This window comes from Microcaecilia unicolor, chromosome 8, assembly GCF_901765095.1.
Source record: "Microcaecilia unicolor chromosome 8, aMicUni1.1, whole genome shotgun sequence".
Classification (NCBI taxonomy): Eukaryota; Metazoa; Chordata; class Amphibia; order Gymnophiona; family Siphonopidae; genus Microcaecilia; species Microcaecilia unicolor.
This window is the reverse complement of record NC_044038.1, coordinates 171339798-171365066: the sequence shown is the minus strand read 5'-3', so window position 1 is coordinate 171365066 and position 25269 is coordinate 171339798. Positions and strand designations below refer to the sequence as shown.

The following is a 25269-nucleotide window of genomic DNA, read 5'->3' as shown; positions in this document are numbered from 1 at the left end:
ACAAAGGTGTGGGAGGGCCTACGTGTGTACAGCGCATGCCGAATCAGTACTGCCACCCGGCTACCGCGTGAGCCGGGCGGTAATTCTGCATTTGGCGTGTGCCGAATCTGGCGGTAGAAAGTAACTTTCTATTTTCTACCGCAGGCTGCTTACCCAGTGGTAAACAGCAGTTGGCGCGCTGCATGTTTACCGTGTGGGTAGCACGTGAGACATTACCGTTGGGTCAATGGGTGGCGGTAAGGACTCAGGCCGAAAATAGACGTACAGTGGTTTCAATTTTAGTGCATGTCCAATTTCCAGCCCCTTAAAAAAAAAAAAAAAAAAAGACCCCAATGGCCCAGTGTACTCGCCCGACCGCAAGCCATTTCTTACTGCGGCTTAGTAAAAGGACCCCTAAGTGAGGCTATATTAACTGGATGTTATTCTGCCGAATAAGGTGATTATCAGGCTCATTTTCAAAAGAGAAGGACGTCCATCTTTTGACATAAATCTCCCAGAGACGTCCAAATCGGTATAACCGAAACTCGATTTTGGACATCTCCAACTGCAGTCTGGCGCAAGGATGTCCAAATTTCAAGGCGGCGTGTCAGAGGCATAGCGAAGGTGGGACTTGGGCGTGCCTAACACTTGGACGTCTTTGACCCCTAATTGAAAAAAGCAAGGACATTTTCACCCGGACGTGGTTTTTTTTACGAATAAGGCACAAAAAGGTGCCCGAAATGACTAGATGACCACTGGAGGGAATTGGGAATGACCTCCCATTACTCCCCCAGTGGTCACTAACCCCCTCCCACCCTCAAAAAACATCTTGAAAAATATTTTGCGCCAGCCTCAGATGTCATACTCAGGTCCATGAGAGTGCATGCAGGTCCCTGGAGCAGTTTTAGTGGATAATGCAGTGCACTTCAAACAGGCGGACCCAGGCCCATACCCCCCTACCTGTTACATCTGTGGAGGAAACAGCGAGCTCTCCAAAACCCACCACAAATCCACTGTACCCATGTATAGGTGCCCCATCACCCGTAAGGGCTATGGTAGTGGTGTACAGTTGTGGAAGTGGGTTTTCGGGGGCTCAGCACACAAGGTAAGGGAGCTATGTTCTTGGGAGCATTTTATGAAGTCCACTGCAGTGCCCCCTAGGGTGCACGGTTGGTGTCCTGGCATGTCAGGGGGGCCAGTGCATTACAAATTCTAGCTTCTCCCATGTCCAAATGGCTTGCATTTGGACCTTTTTGACTTGGACATCTTTGATTTCGAAAATTGTGGAAAGTCAGAAACGTCCAAATGCAAGGACATCCAAATTTAAGGATTTGGATGTTTCCAACGGTATTTTCAAAACAAAAGATGGACGTCCATCTTTTTTTGAAAATACGTTTTTCCCCAACCCTGGATTTCGCCGTTTTGCAAAGACGTCCAAATTGCAACTTGGACGTTTCTTTTGAAAATTCCCTTCCACGCAAATCTGGTATTTTTCAACCTTTTCATTGACTACCCTGAAAATGAATATGCAGGTAAGATTTGCATATATTTGTCTGTACTGCTTCCATTGTATGCAAATCTGTCTCATGAATATTCATTTATGGATCGCTTGAAAATCCGACTAGCTAGATGGTACCTTCTAATGTAAATTAATAATATACCTTTGGATGTTTGTGTCTTCAACAGTGTTGGATGCCTTAATTAGTTTTAAAAAAAAATTATATCACATTTTATTTAAAAATTCTAAGCCTTACAGAAGGGGTTCTTAATCCAGTCCTCAGCACATATGCAACCAGTATAAGAGATTGAACTAATGTGCAGAAGGGCACCTTTTTATAACTTAGTCATGTTTGAAACAGGTCAAGACAAAACTGTCTCAGTTTTTGCCTCAGACATTTTGGTTTTGTCCATTATGGCAGAAAAATGTCTAATTTGGGGGAATGCCCAAGTCCACCAAAAACACGCCCCCAACATGCCCCTTTGAAATTTGGATGAACTGCGGAGAAAAATGTCTCAAATCAGAGTTCTGAAAATCTCAAAGAGAAAAACCTACAACTTTATGGCCCTTTTCAGACCTTTTTCTCTTTTGAAAATGAGCACCATTATCTCTAGTGATCTTGAGCCGCTTAGATACCTATCTGTCAGGGACACCTCTGTGTACAAGGGGCCCCTTTTACAAAGCGGCAGTAAAAGGGGGCCCTGTGGTGGTGTGGGTTTGCTGGGCGTCAAGGCCCTCCTTTTACCGCCGCCCGGAAAAAGGAACTTCTGGGCAGGAGACGGAATTGGCTGTGCGGTAAGTGAAACACTTGCTGCATGGTCATTTCCTGGGAGAGCTCGTTCCACCACCTATTTAGGACATGGTAAGGGCTCCTGCACTACCCCGGCAGTAACCGTACAGCATGTGGTGCTGCCAGATTACTGCCGGATAAGCCCCCTGGTGCAAAATGTTTTTAAAATCCTACTTGCTAGAAATGGCACACGCGGTAGTGCTGGATTGTTGCACGGCAAAGTGACAGTACAGGTACTGCCGCTTTGTAAAAGGGGCCAGTGGCGTAGCTAGGGGGCGCCAGGGGAGTGGCCGCTCCCCCAAATGGAGTTCTGCCGGCGCCTATTTTTTTCTCAACGTGTTGCATTGAAAATGTGTGCCAGCGCCGACGGAAGTCTGCTCTTGTGCCGTTTTCACTCCCCCTGCACCGTCAAGCTGGCTCTGCTTCTGAAAGGGGCCCAAAGTTTTTATGTTTCCTTGAATGCATTTTTTCCCAAGGCGTTCTCTTTTTCCTCTGATCCTGTGTCCTTGTTGGTAAAATTCAGAAATAATTTTTGCTGCATTTGTGGTTGATTAATTTTATATGCTATCAATTGATTGTCCTGTCGTACAGGTTATGGCCTTATTCATCTTAAACTCTTTACTCTGAATGTTACATTCAACTTGTGTAATCTCTCTCTCTCCTGGAACCCAGCAAATTCATCTATTTCCAGATAGGCTAGTAGCTCAACTGCTAATTCCTCCACCTCTTGGTCTTTTTCCTGCATTTCTTCTTCTTCTGCAGTTGGTTTCTTCAGTGGCGTACCTAGGACGGGGCAAAGGGGGCAGTCTGCCCTGGATGCATGCTGCAGGGGGGTGCAGGGAGCAGCCATGTGGCTGTCAGCTCCACCGGTTCCTTCCTCCCTCTGATGTTACTTCCTATTCTGGGGCAGAGGGAGCAGGGAACTGATGAAGCCGACAACCAAAAGGCTGCTCCCAGCACCCCAGGAGGTAAGAGCAATACACTCAGGAGGGTTGTTTTGAGGTGATGTGCTGGGGAGAGGCTGCACAGCAGCGATCTGCCCCAGGTGGCAGCTGATCAAGGAACACCACTAGGTTTCTTAGAGAGATCTCCCATACTGTGAGATAGCAGGCAGTATACAGGTGCTACAGAATAAAGAGAACTCATATCAGTTGTTATTTGTAACTTAACTATCATGCCTGTTTGCAAACTGGTATTTATTTATTTAGTAAGACTCTACCCACAAGATCCTTCAGAGTTACTAGCCAACAAACCCCCTAGCAACAGAACAAAAGCCTAACCTTCTTATGTATCTTAGGAAAGAATTTCTTATGTATCTTTCTCTCCATATAGATTGATTTACTAGAAAAGAAAATTCTTTTACACTTTATGATGCACTGGGAAATTGTAGCTGCTCCTGGTGAAATAGGTTATGTAATTAACCTGACTTTTTACCTCAGGTTACAAAACATTTCTTAGTACAGCAAATGGGAAAAATTAAAAAAACAAGATACTTTATATATGAAAATTTGCTTGGCTGTCTTTTGTTAACTAGAGTCCATTAGGGCAGTTTACAGACCAAATAATAAAACCATAACACACTAGTCCTAGATTAGAAGGAAATAATTATCTCTATGCGAATGAGCAATATAGCACTATAAATACTGTTACTTCTTGAACATACTCTAAGGGTCCCTTTTAATAAAGTGTGGTCAAAATTTGCAGTTACTGTGCATTAGTTGCAAACATTAAAGCATAGAAGAGATGAGCCTCTGTGGTAACTATTGGGAGTGTGCCCCACTTGTTCTTTTTTTTAAGGTTCAAATACTTTTTTAAAATTCAAAATTGGAGGAAAAGACCTCAGAGGCCTTGGAATAAGACACACCAATGAAAGTGAAACGCTTGCTGCATGGCCATTTCCTGGGAGAACTTGTTCCATCACTCATTCAAACTCTATCCTAGGTCAGAAAACCCTCTAAAGAATTGGGGGGGGGGGTTAATTTTCAGCGTGAAAAATTGTGCTATATAAATCATTTTTCACTAAGGCTGGCTTCAAAATTATAGGACGCACACGGCAATTACAAAAACACTCATCGCTGCCCAACAAGACTTGTTTCACCAACTAAATGGGTTCAGTGGATGCTGTCTGCATAAATTTTTCACGTACAAGCAAGTTACCTCACCATTGTTGTGTGAGAAAAGCCACAGTCTGCCTCAGGCATATAGTTAAACAGAGATAATATCCATTTCCAGCTGGTTGAGTAGCATTTATAGCTATTTGTTATGTTATTATTTTAATATATTGCTTAATTTGTACTGTGCAATCATGATAATTGTTATGTTATTGTTTTATGTTGCATATTTTTTATTTTTGTGTGTTATGTGTTTTTCTTGAAAGAAATAATGAAAGAAATATCTGCAATGTAATCAGCATGTGGTGAGTATAATGCAGATACAGTTAATGCCACCTATTGAATCTGCATTATTGGTTGCAGTAACAGCTGATGCTATTTGGGTGTGTGGCCAGGGGTGTTCCTAAATTTTATGAGGGTACATATAGAAATGCACATAACTGTAGGTGTATACCAACTAGGCCTGCTCATAACAGGCACATACAGTTAGGTGCAGCTAGGAACTAAGGGGTCCCTTTTACCAAGCTGCAGTAAAAAGGACCCTGCGGTAGAGGCTGTTTTTGCCACATGCCAGGGCCCTTTTTACTGCAGCGGGTAAAAAGCCCCTTAAAAAGACATGGCCAAGCGCTAAGATTATTCTTACCGCATGGCCATGCGGTAGCGCCTGAGGAGGCGGTAAGGGATCCCAAGGTAACCGAGTAGCACTGCCATGCTAGAAATTATGGAATTATTTTCCATCGCGCTAGAAATGGTGCATGCTCAAGGCGGATTACTACTGGCAGCCGCATCAGTCCAGCGGTAGTTCTGGGTTGCCACATTGCAACCCTTTATAAAAATGGCCCACAAGTGCGAATCTATAAAGAATGCATACTCTTTATAGAATTACGCTAAGCGTGTTAAATTTTCAGCGCCAGTTTTTAGTCGCTACTTATAGAATTTGGACCTTACCCCTTAAGTATTTACCACTCTTTAGTAAAGGGGTCTTAACTATAGTTTACGCCATAAAACTATCTCATTCTCTCTCTTTAGAAAGAACAACATTTCAGTATTTGGATACTATTCATACTGGTTGCAATGATTTACAAATCTTTAGGATAAGCATAACTGAAGCTCAGAACCATCTACTCTTTTCAAAATCAAGTAATTGGTTTAATAAGTTGGCTCATTTCAGAGCAAGATCAATTACACAAATTCATTTCAAGCATTTCAAAATACATAATAGAGGACCATTACACTAGACCATCAGAATAAAGACGTTTCAACTTGAGGACCAGCATGCGTCAGTTACAAAAATTATTTCTTCACCCTGTGCTGTGCCAATGAGAAAAGCCTTTGATCCATCAAGAAATTTTCTAGTCTAATTATGGTCAATGTACTTTGAAGAAGAGGCAAGAGGAAATTTTATACAAAACATGAAAAAAATAAACCCAGTGGTAATTTGCATCATTTTATAATTAATGAAACAACATCATTCACGTGGTTTGATAATGTCTTACAGCCCAATTTAAAAGGGGGGGGGGGGATAAAAGATGCATTTCATATTTGTTATTTAAAAAAAAAAAAAATAAAGTAGTTATCAGGCTGGCCATAAGGATCAGTTTTGATAGTCTTGTTTGCGGCCAGCAGGCAGTTGTGTGCAATGGGAGGGATGTACTACATTCCCAGGGAAGCAAAGAAGATGATTTCCACTAACCTGGTGACTCCCTGCCAGCAAAAGGCACAATCACAGATAAGACCTTTCTCCGTCCCCTAGCCAATGAGGATACAGGTGTCTACCCAAGATGCACTCTGGGGAGTAGGGTATACCAAAAGTATGAAAAGAGGAGATTTAAAAACATCAGATGATCAAACCACATGAATTCATGGCCTGTTGCATATGAAGAAAATATACATGGGAGAGAGGTGGGGGGCAAGGTTAAGGGATCTAAATTTAGCACACACCTTTTCGGTTCAGCTGTAGCTCAAGATGAGTTACAACTCAGATACGCTAAGGGGTCCTTTTCCTAGGATGCAGGAAAAAGGGCCCTGAGGTAGCAGTGGGGACCATTTTTCCCGCATACCAGGGCCCTTTTTACTGCAGCGGGTAAAAGCCCCTCCCCCCAAAAATGGCCATGCGGCAAGATAACTCTTACTGTGTGGCGGGGAGCACTAACTGCCACCCACTGAGGTGGTGGTAGGGGCTCCCGTGGTAACCCAGCAGTAACCAGGCAGCGAGCAGCGATACCAGATAACTGCTGGTAATAATTTTTTACAACACTCTGGGAATGGAGTGTGCTCAAGTCAGAAGTACCGCTTTGTAAAAGAGTTCCTACGTGTTTCCTGTTCTCAGAAGGCTTACGATCTAAGGGCCTTGTTTGCTAAGCTGTGCTGTAGGTGCACAAACATTTTAGTGTGTGTTAAAAATTAGCACATGCTAACAATAGAGACACCCGCAAGTGCAAAGTGATGCATGTGGGAAAGAGGAACCCAAATTATAGCTACGTCATGCAAGGTTCCACGTTAGGAATCACAGACCAAGAAAGGGACCTAGTTGTCGTCATTGATGATACGTTGAAACCTTCTGCTCAGTGTGCTGCTGTGGCTAAGAAAGCAAATAGAATGTTAGGTATTATTAAGAAAGCAATGGAAAACAAAAATGAGGGCATTATAATGCCTTTGTATCGCTCCATGGTGCGACCGAACCTCAAATATAGTGTTCAATTCTGGTCGCCACATCTCAAAAAAGATATAGTGGAATTAGAAAAGGAGCAGAGAAGGGTGACGAAAATGATAAAGGGGCTGGGACGACTTCCCTATGAGGAAAGGCTAAAGCAGCTAGGGCTCTTCAGCTTGGAGAAAAGGTGGCTGAGGGGAGATATGATAGAGGTCTATAAAATAATGAGTGGAGTTAAACAGGTAGATGTGAAGCGCCTGTTTATGCTTTCCAAAAATACTAGGACTCGGGGGCATGCAATGAAGGGAAAGGGAAATGGGACTTGATATACCGCCTTTCTGATGTTTTTGCAACTACATTCAAAGCGGTTTACATATATTCAGGTACTTGGGGCAATGGAGGGTTAAGTGACTTGCCCAGAGTCACAAGGAGCTGCAGTGGGACTCGAACTCAGTTCCCCAGGATCAAAGTCCACTGCACTAACCACTAGGCTACTCCTTCACTACACTGTAGTAGATTTAAAACCAGAGAACATTTTTCTTCACTCAACGTGTAATTAAACTCTGGAATTCGTTGCCAGAGAATGTAGTAAAGGCGATTAGCTTAGTGGAGTTTAAAAAAAGGTTTGGACGACTTCCTAAAGGAAAAGTCCATAGACCATTATTAAATGGATTTGGGAAAATCCACTATTTTTGGGATAAGCAGTATAAAATATTTTGTACTTTTTTGGGATCTTGTGACCTGGATTGGCCACTGTTGGAAACAGGATGCCGGGCTTGATGGACCTTTGGTCTTTCCCAGTATGGCAATACTTATGTACTTATGTCTATTGTTAGCGTGCGCTAATTTGTAGCATGTGATAAAAAGTTAGCGCACCTACAGGGTGGCTTAGCAAACAGGGTCCTAAATGCCTCTTTTATCAAACCACATTAGTGGTTCTCAATGCCAACGGAGCCCATTCAAAGCGTGGCTTAATAAAAGAAGCCCTAAGTTTGAACCTGAAGCAATGGGATTTAAATGTTTGCTCCCCTGGTTCTCAGTCCACTGCACTAACCACTAGTCTACATAGAATAGTCTTGTATTATTTTTTTTTTCAATATATATTTTTTTGAGATTCTGTGAAAAAAATAAGAACAATAACAATCAAAACAACGAGAACATACAAAAAGAAGTCAATATTAAATGGCTTTCATCTATATTGCATACACAAAGTATACTTAAATTTCAGCAATGGTTATCCGTCTCGCAGGGCACGTGAGGTGCCCCAGCCCATGGCTCCAAAAGACAGATGGAAGACCGTAGAGAGGAATGAACACGAAAAACAACAAAAAACAAAAAAAAGATGAGCTGGCCACAAGCAATAGTAAAGAACCACAAAGTTCCACTTTATAGTCACACCTGAAATGTGCTGAAATGACCTGAAATGGACCATGTGTCAGACTATACCTGCACCAGGGCTCAGAAACCAAGACCTTAAGCGAACAAGGTTTGTGCACATCAGAGGTAGTGTGTGCCAGTATCAACATAGGCAGAGCTCCCACGTATGCACGTAACTTACAAAATACTGTATGTTATGCGCTAAAGTGACTCATTGAAGTGAATGTCTTTATGTCTGCTATTGACATGATGTAAGTAGATGCACCTAGATGTAATCATGTAAATGCAGATTTTACACTCGCATTCTATAACAGAATCTTGGCGCCCATAGCCCTTATAGAATTTGCACTCAGTGTGCTACCCAGTGATACAATTACCCCCATAGCTGTTTTGGTCTTCAACATTGGGTTGAGGTAGGATAACATTAAAAATCAAGTGAGAAGGTCCGCCAATGTCCGATGAGTTATCTTTCTGAAAATGTCTGGAACCTGATAAGGCTGAGGTCATTTTCAATAGGATAACATTGGAAGGTGTTAGAAAAATCATGCATAGTTTTAACTTTTTTTCTTCTTACTGAAGTATTGTATAACACAACACATCATCAACATAATCCTTTTGTTCTTAGTAAGTGCATCAAAACCAGTCCTCTATATTTTAGAAAGACAAAAGAAATTGCTCAGAGACTGAAACTACATCACTAGTCAATTTACCTCTTGCTGCAACCTCCGCGAAGCCAACACAGACCTTCTGCTCTTGTCTGACTCCATCCATTCCCATGCATCTGACAGAAAGACCCCAAGTAGTACAAAAATAGGCTGAATGCGTCTTGATTTCATTATCACCAATCTGTTGAAGACCAGACAAGAGGTATGAGTAAAAGAACTAAGAACTAATTCTGACCATTAACCATTAACTGATTTTTTTTCCCTCTGATAATTTCAGATACAATAATAAAATGTACTATTCAATTTCAGTTTCATATTTTTGTTTATGCATGTCTTCTTGTTAACTGTGGGTTCCTTGTCTATGTTATTGACATCATAGAGACCTAGGTAGAACCCCCCCCCCCCCCCCAAGATTCAAAAGCATTTAACTGGACAGGATCAACACCTGGTCGGTTAAATGCCCCATAACCGGCTATCTGCAAATTTTCAGTGGCATAAGGCTGGCCATGACCCACTGAAAATTTGCAGTTAGCGGCTAGTGGATAGCCAGCTATATTGCATGATAGAATTGGCTATCAACCGACTGCCAGCTAAGTTTGGTGGCCATATTTGGCCACATGAATACCAGGTCTATCTTTAGCTGGTTCAAACTCAACCAGCCAAAACTAAACTGGATATTCAACTGGTCACCGGAAATAGCCTGGCATTGAATATCCGGACTGAGCATTGACCACGGGAACTAGCAAGGTTAATTCCCGCAGTCTGAATATCGGGCCCAACATCTGTAGAACACAGAGAATTTACATAGTTCAATGGCTGCCATTTTATTACTACATCCAGTAGCCCTGCTGATACTCATGGTAACCTTATGGAGAGCATTGTAGCATTAATTCACAGTAGAGATGGGCTGTCTTTTGCAACAACATGGGAATGTATACCCCACATCATTAACAAATGAAAATAAGCTCAAAAGAATGTGACATTTACCCCGGGATTTCATATATCTCTCCCAGATTTGTGTGCCCAACTTTCCCAAGATGCATGTCCAAATGAGTTCTAGTCTGAACCATCAATAATTGGGTGCTAACAACCAGTTATTGAGATTAGTTGGCATCCATTAGAATTGCATGCATCTGGCTGTGTGCTATTCTATAAGGCAGGGCACCTAGCTCCCATGGTGCGATCTGAAAAGGGGTATGGCCATGAGAGGGGCTTGGATATGACAGAAGTATTCCAAAACGTTGTGCACATGCTTACAGAATATGGGGTCAGCATGCCCAACTTGGGTGCCAGCATTTACACCAGGTTTTAGCAAGTGTAAGTCAGCCGCATGAAGTTTGGTTGTGGGAATTGGTGCTAAGCGCGATTCTATAAAGGGTGAACACTTTTAGTGCAAATCTTTTCTGGTGCCCAGTCAACAATTTCTCATTCATAATAGATTTTCTAAATGTTAAATATCCATAGCTATCCCAGTATGTTTATGATATTGTATTGCAAGATTGGATTCTTACAACAAAATTAATTTTCTTATGCATTATTCTTTGTTATGTATCCTATACTGTTTATTGTAAGCCACAATGAACTCAAACTTGTTTGGGATAATGTGGGATATAAATGTCATAAATAAATACATACAATTAATTAATATACTAATAATAATTATTGAGGCAGCCCCCTGCCCCAGAACAGGAAGTAACATCAGAGGGGGCAGGGGACTGGTGGACTAGACAGCCGTGCAACTGCTCTGTGCACCCCCTTGCTGCCTGCACCCGGGGCAGAACGCCCCCACCACCCCACCCTTGGTACACTACTGGTCCCAAGAACATTAGATAAAATGCAGCTTAGCTAGTGTAAGTGAATAAAAATTGCAGTTTGTGTCACATACACTGTGATACCAACCGTACAGCATTTCAGTAGGATCAAGGAACTTCGGACTTCATGTTTCATCTCTTGTTCCCTACATTCCATCAGGAAACCAAATCATGGGAACGAAAAGGGGGACTTATATAGCCAAGTCACCTTCATTGTGACATATTTGCTATATTTAAAAGGTACCACTCAGCATGAAAAATAGATAACATTTGGGTACACTAAACCCTTCCTGCATGTTGTTTCCATGGTGATAAAAAGCAATAACTTTACTGTAGGCTCCCACTGAAAATATTACTTGTTCTTGCAGTGCCCAAAAGAAATCTATTTGTTGCCCGGATGATTGAAATCTTTCAGCGATGCTTTACAGTCACAACAGTTATCCACAATGATAAACATGCGGTTTTTCTACTTGGATCTTGTTTATATATTGGAATACTCTTCGACAGAAAGACTGGCACAAACAGGATGCAGCATCTTTGGCATCCTGAACCAATGAACAGAAAGTAGAGCACTTCAACTTGCTACCTATACCCATGCGAGTCAAGTGTGAATTCTATAACAGCAGTTCCACGTGGGACTACTGTGATAGAATACAAGTGTAAGTCCACAGTTTTGCAGCTAACTTTAGGTGCGAGTAGTTATGCCATATCAAAGGTTGGTGTAAGTCTTTGTGCAGTTAGACATGTAACCCCTAGTATTCTATAACCTGTGTGTGTAACTCCTAGGCATGACCCTAACTTGCCCTTGCCCCTCCCCTGTCCATACCCCTGAAAAATTGTGGGCAACTTCTAGAATAGTGACTAAGGGCGACTGCTAACTGGGGCCAATTACCATCAGTTATCACCAATTTAGGTGAATAATTGGCTGTTAATTCCAATAGCCAATTATTAAATTAAGTTGTGCACACAACTGACTTATTCTATAAATTGTGTGTGCAGCTTTGTGCACTAACACCCTAATTCTATATATGGTGCTCAAAATTGCACATGCAAATTTGAGTACACACCCAATCTGCATATGCAATTTAATTGACAAATGAGTCAATTAGCGCTGAAAATTGGGCACTAAATCAATTATCAGCACCAATTGGCATTAATTTAAATTTACCTATGCATCTTTAGGTGCCAGGATCCATGTGCAAATTTGACATGTAGATCAGAAAAGTTGGCACAGCCACAGGAGAGGCATTCCTGGATTTTGCATGGAATGTTATTGCTGCAGGTCCTGTGTACTAATTGTGACCTGGCTGAACGCCCATCAACAGGACCCTGAAGCAGCATTGCCTATTGGAGCACTAGCAAAACGCTGGCCAACGTTGGTCTGTGGGAATGTTTGAGCTTTGGAAATGATTCCAGGATAGACAAATTTTAAGCTGAGTACTTCCTGGAAGTTCTTTGATTTATTTTCTTTTTTTTCATATGGACAATATTTGGTGACAGCACCTGACAGTTTGATTGAATGTACTGCTGACTTTTGCACACGTTGCACCTTATGAAGTTTAGAAATTGTTATTTTGAGAATTTAACTCCAGTTTTTGACAAATATTGAGGAAGGTTTTTTTTCAGCCAATGATGAGAAATTGATCGAATTGATCACCTTTAGCTACTACTACTACTATTTAGCATTTCTATAGCGCTACAAGGCGTACGCAGCACTGCACAAACATATAAGAAAGACAGTCCCTGCTCAAAGAGCTTACAATCTAATAGACAAAAAATAAAGTAAGCAAATCAAATCAATTAATGTGTACAGGAAGGAGGAGAGGAGGGTAGGTGGAGGCGAGTGGTTACGAGTCAAAAGCAATGTTAAAGAGGTGGGCTTTCAGTCTAGCTCTATTAGTCTGGAGCTCCCTGAGGTTTTTTCCTTCCTCATGGTGTAAGGGAAAGGGAAATGGGACTTGATATACCGCCTTTCTGTGGTTTTTTGCAACTACATTCAAAGCGGTTTACATATTATATTCAGGTACTATTTGTACCAAGAGCAATGGAGGGTGACTTGCCCAGAGTCACAAGGAGCTGCAGTGGGAATCGAACTCAGTTCCCCAGGATCAAAGTTCACTGCACTAACCACTAGGCTATTCCTAGGCTACTGTAGTTCCACATATTTGTTTTATATTAGTGGTCCATTTTTGAATGACATTTATAGAATACGACCCACAGTATGTAACTGCAGGCATAGGAGCCAACTTTTCAAAATTATTGGAGGTGCTAAGCCCAATGGAAGTAACCCCTTCCTGGACACATACAAGGAATTTTCTCAATGTTGGGAGTGCTCTAGCACCCACAGCACCCACAAAGCCGGCTCCTATGACAGCAGGGAGGCATATATGTGGGTAGAGAATTGGTGGGCTAAGGGTATGTCTTCCAGTGATGTGCATAACTTGTAGAATACTGTCAGTTACAAACATCACTTGGTGCATGTAGATGTGCCCTTTTTATACCTGCCCTTGACATGGCATAGATTGTCTCACCTAAACTTAGGCGCTCTTATGCCAGCTTATGCTAGTCTTCTATCACATCATCTTGGTGCACAGATAGCATTTAGAATTAAGAACATAAGAACATAAGCGTTGCCATACCGGGACAGACCGAAGCTCCATCAAGCCCAGTATCCTGTTTCCAACAGTGGCTAATCCAGGTCACAAGTACCTGGCAAGATCCTGAAAGAGTAAAACTGATTTTATGCTGCTTATCCTAGAAATAAGCAGTGGATTTTCCCAAGTCCATCTTAATAATGGCTTATGGTCTTTTCTTTTAGGAAATTATTCAAACCTTTTTAAAACCCTAAAGGAAACTGCTTTCACAACGTTCTCTGGTAACAAATTCCAGAGTTCAATTACACGTTGAGTGAAGAAATATTTTCTCCGATTTGTTTTGAATTTACTATTTAGTAGCTTCATTGCATGTCCCTTACTCCTAGCATTTTTGAAAGAGTAAACAAGCAATTCCCGTCTACCCATTCCACGTCACTCAGTAATTTATTGAATCTCAGGGACCCTTTTACTAAGAAGTGATAAGCCCACAGGAGCTTACTGCACGCCAAACAGGAATTACCACTGGGCTACTGCAGCAATCTGGTGATAGTTCCCACCCCCATGTGCTATTTCCAATACTACAAAAACCGTTGTGTTAACGCAGGATCCCTTACCACCACCTCAAAGGGTAGCGGCAAGTGCCCCCCCCCCCCCACCCGAAACAGTCTTGTAGCAGACAGCAAGTAATGGGATAAATTTGACAATAAAATCACTTTCAGGATTTTTAAAAATGGGTTTCTCCTTGTCTTCCTACTCTAAATCCACCATGTTTGCAGTTTTTGTGCAGACATATGATTAGTTCACGTTCTGCTGTGTAGACACATGGTTGAGGTGTATTCTTAAAAGTACAGAACATGCAGTTTTGCAGAAGAATTGTACTTTATAAAAAGAGTTAGTACACATCATAAAATCAATCAATCAAAAAGCAGTGCCAGGGATGTGCATGAGCAAAAAAATGTTTGGTTCATTTTCTGAAATTTTAGCTTTTCAGTTCATTTCACACATGGAAATTGATTGTATACACGTTAATCCATAGGGTAATGTGTATTAAATAGATTTTTGTATATAAAAACAATTAAGATGCCTTAAAGAATCAAAACATGTGCTAACGATTACACGTCTGTACCAGCTGTCAAACACCCAGATGTGAAAATGTTTCCTAGGCAAGTATTCTCTAGAAAGCATTACACAGCAACTCAGACCCACACTTTTTAATTACCCGCTCTCCACAAATCTCTTAAAAAGAATCAGTGACACACTCTTCATTACTCTCCTACACCAAATTCCATCAATAACTGTCTCTGGTCATTCATTGCATCTCTACAGGATGAACTGGCTGCCAACTCATTGCTAATGGAATCTCTGGAAAGCACAGGAGGGAAGAAGATAACCTTGGTGAGAGCCTCCTGCTGCTCACATCAGAAACAGAAGAGGAAAAGACCTTAGGTGACCAATTTGTACAAGCACAAGGAAAATGGAAATGAAAGACCCGACAGAGGGCTCATGTAGCTGTTGGTGTCTTCTGCTTGATGTGAAAACAGCTATCATGGGGTTATTTCTTTAAGCAATATTTCAAAGCCCCTGAAAACAAACATTTAATCATTCGCTCACTAACTCTCTACAACTGTCTAAAAAGTCTAAACTCTGCTGCATTCAGCTCATTTCATAAGGTGAGAACAATTAAATATTACAATAGAGTCTTATCCAACGTAGAGCAGAGAAAACAAATTCTAGATGAAAGGATATTCTTATCTTTGAGGTTTGGTGTCTCTAACCAGTCTTATGATTAAAGCCTGGTACTACAAGATACTGTTTGCAGTACAACCACAACCTGTAAAATCTTTTTCAGAGTAGGTTACTTTTACAGAGCATTGCCAAACCAAGGAAATTAAGCATGAAATAAAATCCCAGGCTAACCTTTCAGCTAACCATAATTAAGTTAAATTATATTTCCAATTAATTATCAACACTATCCCAGATTAATACTTCAGCATTTGATAAATTAGGTGCTTAAATTGTACCATGTGTAATATATGCAAATTTGTATCACACACTGTAATTTAAAAAGAGATCATTTTTCTAGCTTCAGAAAAGGAGGGCTTAAGACTTTATATATTAAAGTGATATTTCCTTTCTTACAAAGTTTTTTGCAGAGTGAACATTGCTAATGCTACATCATGTTAAAGTGTTGTTTTTCTTTTCTTAACTATTCATTGCTCTCTGTTTATTGTTGCTGCTAGAGCTTCTTTGAAAGTTTCACTTAGAAGCCCTTTTACTAAGCTGCGTAAGAGTCTATGCGTGCCCAATCAGCACCAAAATGGAGTTACCGCCCGGCTACCGTGTGGCTCTTGCAGTAATTTCATTTATGGTGCATGTCCGATATGTGCGTCTGAAAAATAAATTATTTTGGATGTGCATATTGGATGCACACCAAGTGGAATTTGACATGCGCAGGTCATTACTGCCCAGTTAACCGCATAATACTTTACCTCTAGGTCAATAGCTGGCGGTAAAGTCTCAGACTCAACATGAATACGCACCAATTTTAATTTTGCTGCATATTCATTTTCTGTAAAACTTTTAAAAGGCATTTTTGCAGGTATGCTGAAAAACGGATCTGTGCGCACCCAAAACACACGCCTACACTACCGCAGGCCATTTTTCAGTGCACCTTAGAAAAAGGACCCCTTAGAAATGTATCATTTTCTGCAAACCCTTTCATTCTCATCACTCATTTCTTCAAATGTTCTGTGCTGTTCACCTCAAACTAGGTGACCATGAGATAACAGCACTTGAGTAGAAAGTGCTGCAAGTCACCGGTTGACATCATAAAAACAGAAAACTGGCTTAGAAACAAGAAGTTTGTTAGAGAATTAGAATACTTTAGTACCAATTGAATGAACTGGAATTCACCATGTTCCTTTTATCTTGCTGCACCATATGCCTGGAATAGACTTCCTGAGCCGGTATGTCAAGCTCCATCTCTGGCCGTCTTCAAATCTAAGCTAAAAGCCCACCTTTTTGATGCTGCTTTAACTTCTAACCCTTATTCACTTGTTCAGAACCCTTATTTTATCATCCTCACTTTAATATTCCCTTATCTCTTGTTTGTCCTCTTTGTCTGTCCTAATTAGATTGTAAGCTCTGTCGAGCAGGGACTGTCTCTTCATGTTCAAGTGTACAGCGCTGCATACGTCTAGTAGCGCTATAGAAATGATAAGTAGTAGTAGTAGTTCCAATGAAAACCTGCAGGCAAAAGCCAAGAAAGTGTTTGTAACCGAACACAAAGAGAAAAGAACCACATGTACTATACAGACATTTCCCCATAGATAGGAAAGTGAGAAAATCCCTTTCAAACAGCAGCTCCTACATGAAACATGATTGCAGTACAATATACTTGCTATTTAGAGAAGAGTCAGATCCCCTGCCAGAGCAGGAATATGTAACCTCCAGTGATATGGATCTGCACCTCTTACAATCTCTTCTAATGGGGGGAAGGGGTAGAGAAAATCATTATGTTTTCCTGTAGTTGAATTGTGCAGGACAATGAAAAAAATGTTCAGATTTATTTAAAAAAAAAAAAAAAAAAAAAAGATTTGGATTTTAGAATTAATTACATGTCTTTCCACATCCAAGTTCAAGATGAGTTGCAATCAGGTACATTACATAGGGAAAGTCTCTTTATAAGAAGACATACAATCTAGTTTTTTTATGAGACAGTAAAGGGAGAAGTGATTTGTCCAAGGTCACAAAGAGAACTAGTAGGAGAAAAAAGATTTTATCTCTAGCTACCTTGGTTGGCCACTAGTCTACTCCTAGAGGCAACCAATAGAACAATTGGATTTTGTAAGTTTTGTTTCAATAAATCCATTTACTTATCCATGGCTACTGAGCAAGTACTGAAAACTGTGATCAACTGAGCTGTCAAAAATAATGTCTTCACATTTTTGAGGGGAGGGAAACAATGAAAAGAGCCCCTTTTACAAAATGTTAAATTCATGTCAAATTTAGTAATTTTCTTCAGTTCTGTGGTTAACGATTAAGTTTTCTATAGGTACTTACAAGGTGGATATTGCAGTTTATCAGTCAAGTAAATCTGGGATTTATCCCACTTGCAGGATAACAGAAGGGCAACATATCAGATAATATGTGAATGTGTGTGTGTAGAGAGGACACCTGCAGGCTAAAATTTGAGAGAAGGGAAGTGGAAGATTATATATAGGTGTAGATATATAGATATATATAAAGATGGTTAAATCCCAATAAATAAATAAAGATATAGTTCAGCACCACTTTTACTGGACAGCTCACCTGAGCTTTTACACAGGGGTTGCAAGAGGTAGGACTTCAGTCACCTTTAGCACTTGTTCCTTAATTCAGTCCTCCTCAATCTTAACTACCTTAATCTATTTTCTATTTTCTACCAGGAAGGGCATTCCCAGCAGTAACCGGCAGTGATCCCATGTTGGTGCATGCTACATGTTTACTGTGCGGGTAGCGCGTGAGCCCTTACTTCTAGGTTAATGGGTGGCAGTAAGGATCAGGCCATAAATTGGCATGTGCTACTTTTAATATTAGTGCAGGCCAATTTCCTAGCCCTTTAAAAATAGCCTTTTTCCCAGCTGCAGTAAAAAATGGCCCAGTGCACACCTAAAAGACGCATCCTCGATACCGCAGGCCACTTTTTATACCACAGCATTGTAAAAGGACCCTAAGTTCTGTGTATCAAAATCTGGGACAGCCTTGGACCCACAGTGCCTGGTATCAGTGAAAGAGTTTTGGATGGCCAAGAAAGAGATTTCAAGCTCATATTTTGACTAGAACATTACTGTCTAGTCAATGTGTTGTTTTGAATTTATGGGATTAATATTTTGTCTGGAATGGGAGAACCAATTTGATTGAACAACTGCATTATCATTACTGTTTTCTTATATGAAAATGTGCTAACAATACCGCAGCCCTGTTGTGCCACATATGTTGTGTAATTTGTTTGTTTTGGTGACGGGTGGTGACTGTGAATGCTTTATGTTGAATTCTAACAATAAAAATGTACCGGGGAGAATCCCTATACATGCAGAAAAGAATAAGATGACACTTTTACAAAATCAAGGCTTAGTTTGACAGTGACCAAGAGGTATACTGCTAATCTAACATGATCTCTGTTAGGTGAAAATGGGTCTGTGAGACAGATCAGCCAAAGGAAATAACAGAAGAGGAAAGTGAAAATATTCTGAAACTGGAGCAACATTAGTCCTTGGTCCCATGGGAAAGAATGTAGTACTTCCATAAACACACTAGGTAGCAGTTTTTCCTGTGTGGCTTCATTGTTCAGTAGCTGTCAACTCAACACAATGTAACTTATTCTGGAATATTTAGGAATGAAACTAAAGCTTGTCTGTCTCAATGCAAGAAAACTAAGTTGGACAAAATAGCTGCTTTTTATAAAACAAATAGTCCATAGTATCAATGCTTGAGAAATCAAGAGACACAAAGCAATGTGCCACTTTTAGGACATTTTTCTCTTTAGAAAATGAGCCCCAATGGTAACCTAGCAACATAGTAAATAATGGCAGATAACGTGCATTCAGTTAACCCAGAAACTCATCCACACAAAATCCCTTCTACAACCCTATATCAGCTCTTGCTTCCCCATCTTTTTCCTGTCTTAGCATACTCAAATCTGCTAAAATGAAGGGTTTTATTTTTACCTCTCTTCTATGAGTGTTTCAGGTCATGCCATAGTCAACTTTGCTTCTTACTGCTATTTAGAGTTATAACTACTGGTCACCCCAATATTTAACTTTTAGAAATGTATTTGCCACTCAATGCAGGTTACCCTAAAGTATTATCAGACGTTTAAGTGATATTTTACTGTGGTTAGGGGCTTATATTGCTGCTCCCATGCAGGTTTATAGATAAACAATAGGAGGTATTCATAGAAACATCTGGTAGTGCAACCATTATTCCTTGCAAATAACCTGAAAACATGGCTGGCTCTGGGGTTCCCGGGGCTACCATCCATCAAGCTCCCTTATGATGCATTCTGTGTGCTATTATCCTTCTTGCCTCAATGCAGTGATCCTCTTTCTGAGTCTGTGCTCTCATTCCTGGTTATTTTCTCCTGAGGTACTTTCACTGGACTCCTAGAGGCACAGGCAAAGAGTGGAAGAACTGGAGGAAAAAGTGACAAAAGCTCAGGAGTTTATTTATTTACCACCTTTTTGAAAGAATTCACTCAGGGCAGGTTCCTTTCATATCAATCTTGTAGTGGTCATACCACCAGTCTCCATCCCATGCCAGTTCATGAACCCCTTGCTATCAAGGACTCTTGTGAGCTACACCTGTTGTACCAATGATAGATCTATCAGTGGAGAAACTGAGGAGGGATGAATGAGAGTGAGATACAGCAGAAGGGAGAAAGGAAAGGTGGAGCATGAAAGATTTGTGGGGAATGTGGGGAGGGCAGACATGAATGAAACAAAACAGTACAGGAAACGGTGAAATTCAGAAGCAATTGAAGATATCAGAGAGGTCAGAGAGTGAAAAAAGGTGGTGGTGGTGGTGGGGGGGGGGGGGGGGACCTGAAATGTCTACACTGGAATAATCACTGTCATCTGTTAGTTGCTCACTATGTGCTATTAAATAGGACCTTAGAAACAAATGTCCTATATTGTCAACATTTTGTATCTATTAGCTTCAGGAATAAGGAATGGTTTCTAAAATCTTGAACAGAAAGGAGGTCCCTCGCAGTCAAAATACCATACAAAAAGATCAAGGGGAACCAAAATGTTCAACTGAACGGGAGGGCAGGCAAAATGAAAGGTTAAGGAACCTGTAATAAAATACATTTGTAAAAACAATATACAGGAACCTCTTTAAAATGACCTGGTATGGATAGTTGCCAGCATCAGGGGTATGGTAAAGTTACAAAGACCAATTATCAGAAAAGTAAACAGGATACGACTACTCTGTAAGCCAGACAGAAGAAACTCTTTAAAGAAATTCCTTTTTACTCATCTTAGGTCAGATATAATTCATGTGAAAGAATCTCAAAAAGAACAATCAAGGGAAAAGAGCTCATTACATACATATCTAGAGTACCTTGAACAAGTACACTTATACAATCAGCTGTCTCACACATGCACATGTAAAAACATGTATTCTGTTTCAATTTGTCCTCACACCTTCCTTTTTCTCTTCTTTGTTGAACAAAAGTCATTGGGCCCTACACTTCTGATTGGAGAAAGGAAGAAGCAAACCCGTTTAACCCCTTTTCTTTTGCAATAAATACGTTCTTATTTGGGGGAGGGGCAGGAAAGCCTACAAAGTATACCACATCCCTTTTCTTATAATCTATCTGGATGGATAGGGCAGCTAGACCTGGATTTTGGACTAGTTCTTTTTCACCCAAGGAGGGAGGATCTGGGTCAAAACGAGCTAGCCCTGAACTAACCCAACCCCCATCATGACATTCCTTTCACATTTCTGTCTTCCAGGGATCATTAAAAGGGAAGGAGGAACTAAGGAATAAGCATATGGGGTACAACGAGTTTCATGGCAAGAAGTACCTCCATTAGATTTGAACATTTTTACACTGGCAGAGCGCCTGTCCTGAGTTTGAATGAAAAACAGATGGTCCTGTTCCCTCTCACTTCTAAATACAGCATATCTGTATTTCATTTGGAAGTACTGTATTAACAGAACATAGGTACTGGGGATATTTTCATAGTTACTGCTGCTTTGTTAGAAAGACAATGATTAATTGCTGCTTTAGTAACAAGCTGCCAGTAAGAGGTACATAGGGCTTGAAACCGTTGGGCTAAAGAAAACAGAAGATAAAAGCCATTGTAGGCTGAAACTGGAGACAGACTCTTCCTTGAATACAAGCCAGCACTTTTCAGAAACGCTTTCCTGTCCTGCATCCATCAGTCGCAGTGGGTAAGCTTATTTAAGCTTGATCCCACGCCCTAGCTTAAGCCCGGGAGATACACCTACTAGGAGGTAAAGACTACCTTCTAGAGCATCATTCTCTCAAAGAAAAACGTGACAACTCTGTCAGAACAGATTTCTGCAAATACAAACCCAAGAAATGCAAAACGTACCATATTACCACATAAGCAAATGCAGCATGAATCAAGGGGGGGTTGCTGGCCAACAGCGGGGATTTTGTTCAGCAGTTCCTAATTGGATTCATTTAAGGTTATGTTGACTGAACACATGCTAGGTAAATGCCAGGACTGTATTGTTACAGAAAAAGAAAGTCGCCTTATTTAATTGTTCACATTTGCAAGGGATGCGCGCAAAATCACAATTCGTTTTTCAAAACAGCTGGAGAGAGCCGCTTCCCTTCCCATCCCTTGTGCACTGCCAAAAAGTCGAGCTGCTGAACCGAGGACTAGAAAGATTTCTTTTTTTCAGTGCTTACAGCTTTTCCTTAAAGCAAGGGATTGCAGAAGGAGAGAGTAAACAGAGTTCAGTTTGATAAGGAGTATCTGTTTTATGAAGGTTTTGGTACGTACAAGTCTCGTTATTTGCTGTTCTGAAATCTTGATCTGTGCATTTCACACGCGTTCCCTCTGCAGTCAGTGCTGTACAAACAGCACACTGTAGCTTGTAAACATCACAGAAGCCAAGGACATGATCTTGGGAGAGAAAATGCCTGGATAAGCAGCTTTCGCAGAATAGAGGTGTCAGAGGCAAATAACCCTGCTTAGTCCTTCTCTCTCACTCTCATTCATAAGAACATAAATCCATTACCAAAGTCACACAACACACAGAGGGCTGTGCTCGAATCACAATTTCGTGTTCCTCTAACGACGTCTCACAAACTCTGAATCTGGGCACTACAGAAGGCAGCTCCCCCACAGTTAGGTGAATATTGGTATTTGCAGAGACCTTCCCCATCAGATCCTTTGCAATGCAGTTCCCCCACCCCCAAAGCATCAGCACATTCTGCTGAAGAATCGTTTCTGCTAAGTTCACGTTCCAACTATGTCCGGTTTAATTAGCTCTGGTGCTTAACGTCTCAGTCACCAACAATTAGCGTCGTGCGACTATGGCTCGCCCCTTTTCAAATTTAATATTTGCAAATTCACTAGCATCGACTAATTGAGCACACGCTTCTATATTGCACTTACCTGCGATATGCCAGTGCCGGAGATTTAACAGATGCAGTGTGGACACCTCAGATCTTGCAGCCACTGGCATTTAAAAAGCAAGCTGAAGAATTAGTATCCCACGTAAAGGTTAAAAAAAAAAAAGTGTGCGGAGCGCTTAGAGAAAGCGCAACGAACGGACGCAAAGGTGAAAGCTTCGGGCACAATCCGTACAGGAGCGCTCCAAGGACTGCTTTGTACTGCCGCCTGCCCTACTTCTGCTGTCTGGAGCAAAGCTCGCTGACGTCACGCAGCTAGTTACTAATTCCGCCCAATGGCGGACACCTGTGCGTTTATCGCTCTGTCAAAGCTGGAAAGAGATCTTCTTCCTTTCCTTGCCCTATAGCCCCTTGGCATTTCTTCAAGGCCCAAGCCCTCTGCTGTACCCCCGACCTCCTGGAGGAAACCTTTTCCACCCCTGCTGCGTCCAGAAACAGTAAGGCAACAAGTCTCTGAATCATGCTTTATGTCAGCGATGCTTAGTTTCCTGATTTAGAGGAAGCAGCTTGTAACTCTTTGGATAAAGTATTACATGCCTGCAGCGAAGGCTAAGAGCATCAGGGAATTGAATGTAAGTATTTGCCTTTTTAGAAATCCAAGCTTGAAGCATGCTTCAATCAAGTACCCAAGTTATTGCCCTATCCACCTGGGTTTACTATCTAATTTGTCCCAGAAACACAGCAGGGTGAAGGGACTTGTCCAAGGTCACAAGGAGCATCATGGGAGAAGCAGGACTTGACAAAAACAAAAAAAAAAAACCCAAAGAAGAACAGTAATCCTTGCAGTCATGCAAACAAGTCACACAGCGAAGGTGACAAAAGAGAGCAGCAGACGATGTCCAAAAACAGTTGGCTTTATTGCAACATCCGAGACTCCACACGAGTTGTGTTTCGGCCTGAAAAGGCCTTCCTCAGGAGTCTTCTGTTGGATATGTAGTGATTCTTAGCTAGTCTTAATGAAATACTAGTACTACTACTATTTAGCATTTCTATAGTGTTGCTAGACGTATGCAGCGCAGCTTGCTGACAGAAAAAGCGTGTAAACGCTTGGACTTTCCGGAGAAACAGCAAGGTATTAGACATCACATGTATTTCATTAAGGCTAGCTAAGAATCACCACACATCGGATAGAAGACTCCCGAGGAAGGCATTTTTAGGCTGAAACACGACTCGTGTCGAGTCTTGGGTGTTGCAATAAAGCCAACTGTTTTTGGATATCATCTGATGCTCTTTCTTTTGTCACCCTCACTGTGTTTGACTTAGAAGCAGGACTTGAAAATTGGCTTTCCTAGTCTTTAACCTGCTGCATAACCATTTTGCTACTCTGCTCCAGCCCTCCTTCCATTCCATACGTTCATCCCCCTATGTCTAATGCTTCTTGCTGCTAGGACTTTGACTACTATTTCCCAAAATGTCCTGGGGGCTGATTCAACCATTTTGTGATAAGGTATACAGCCCATCCCTTTACATTTCATTTAAACCATAGAAAATTCTATAAGTAGACATTTTGCAAAATACTCCTGTGAATGAATGATAGAGACATTGTCAATATCCCCTGTAGAAGCCCTTGATCTTCTGCAAAACAACGTGTCTTTGTCAGGATGTAATGGGATCTAATCAGTGGATGTGCTTTTAATGCTATTGTACTTTAGTAGAAACAAACTTATCCAAACTGGGGAGATAGAGTCAAACAAACATCTCCTTGTTGAGTATACAATGTGGAGATTTTTTATAATATAATGGAACAAAGAAGACCCTCAGAAATTCAACTCATCCATGCAACAGGCCAACAATTGGCCGCTATAGAGGGTCGATTTCATTCACTGGGTCTTCACACTGCTCGTACTGGGCCCTTAACTTAGCCGTACCACCATGCAGCAGTGTGCACAAGCCAATTCAATCATTCTCCTCAACACCGTGAGCATTCTCACATCAATTGTAACAGACTATCACATGCAGTAACAGTCTCTTATTGCTATATAGTGTTGCTACATGCATTGAAAAATACACTTTTCAACCCACCAAAATATATTCTTTAAATAGCAACAAATATATCAGGCAATAGCATAATAAAGAACATAGTAATCTTCAAGCTGCCGGGTAGAACTTCAATACCCAGCAGCATTGTAGCAAACGCATCTGAACTTATGGGAAAATCAGCAAGCATCGCTCCATGCTGAAAGCGTTCCTCTCTGCAGTCTCTGCAGGCTCCCTAAATGCCCAACACTGTGGGTTTCAACATCATCTTCAGGAACTCGGGTAACTACAATAAACTGAAACACGAAGACGCTAAACCTTGCTGCTAAGTAAATGGGTGGTGGTAAGGTTGCAGGCCCAAAGTGGACACGCACCAATTTTGATTTTTTATACAGAAAAGGCCTTTATTTGCAGGTGCACTGAAAAACGAACCTGCACGCATTCAATACACACGTCTACACCAGCGTAGGCCATTTTCCAGCGCACCTTAGTAAAAGGTCCCTTTAGCGAGTTCAGTGCCACTGAAAATTAGTGGCTAGCCCCAACCCAGCAATCAGGGCCACCGAGGGGGGAGGGCAGGGAGCAAAATTCCCCAGGCCCGGGCCACCAAGGAGGGCCCGGCACTGGAGTCTCTTGCCCTCTCTTGCTCCCAGGCCGCTG

At 41.3% G+C, this 25269-nt stretch overlaps 1 protein-coding gene across 2 annotated transcripts in view; it reads right to left on the bottom strand.

Moving 5' to 3' along the window:
- Positions 1 to 22793, bottom strand: part of FSTL4 (follistatin like 4) — a 416621-nt gene extending 393828 nt beyond the window's left edge. For both annotated transcript variants that reach the window (XM_030213353.1, XM_030213354.1), the window contains exons 1-2: positions 22616 to 22793; positions 9119 to 9254 (exon numbers count right to left, since the gene is read on the bottom strand). In XM_030213353.1, the coding sequence (XP_030069213.1) occupies positions 9119 to 9244 (126 nt within the window). In that variant the 5' untranslated portion in view covers positions 9245 to 9254; positions 22616 to 22793. The remainder of the gene's footprint in view (positions 1 to 9118; positions 9255 to 22615) is intronic.
- Between the last annotated feature and the right edge of the window lie 2476 nt (positions 22794 to 25269).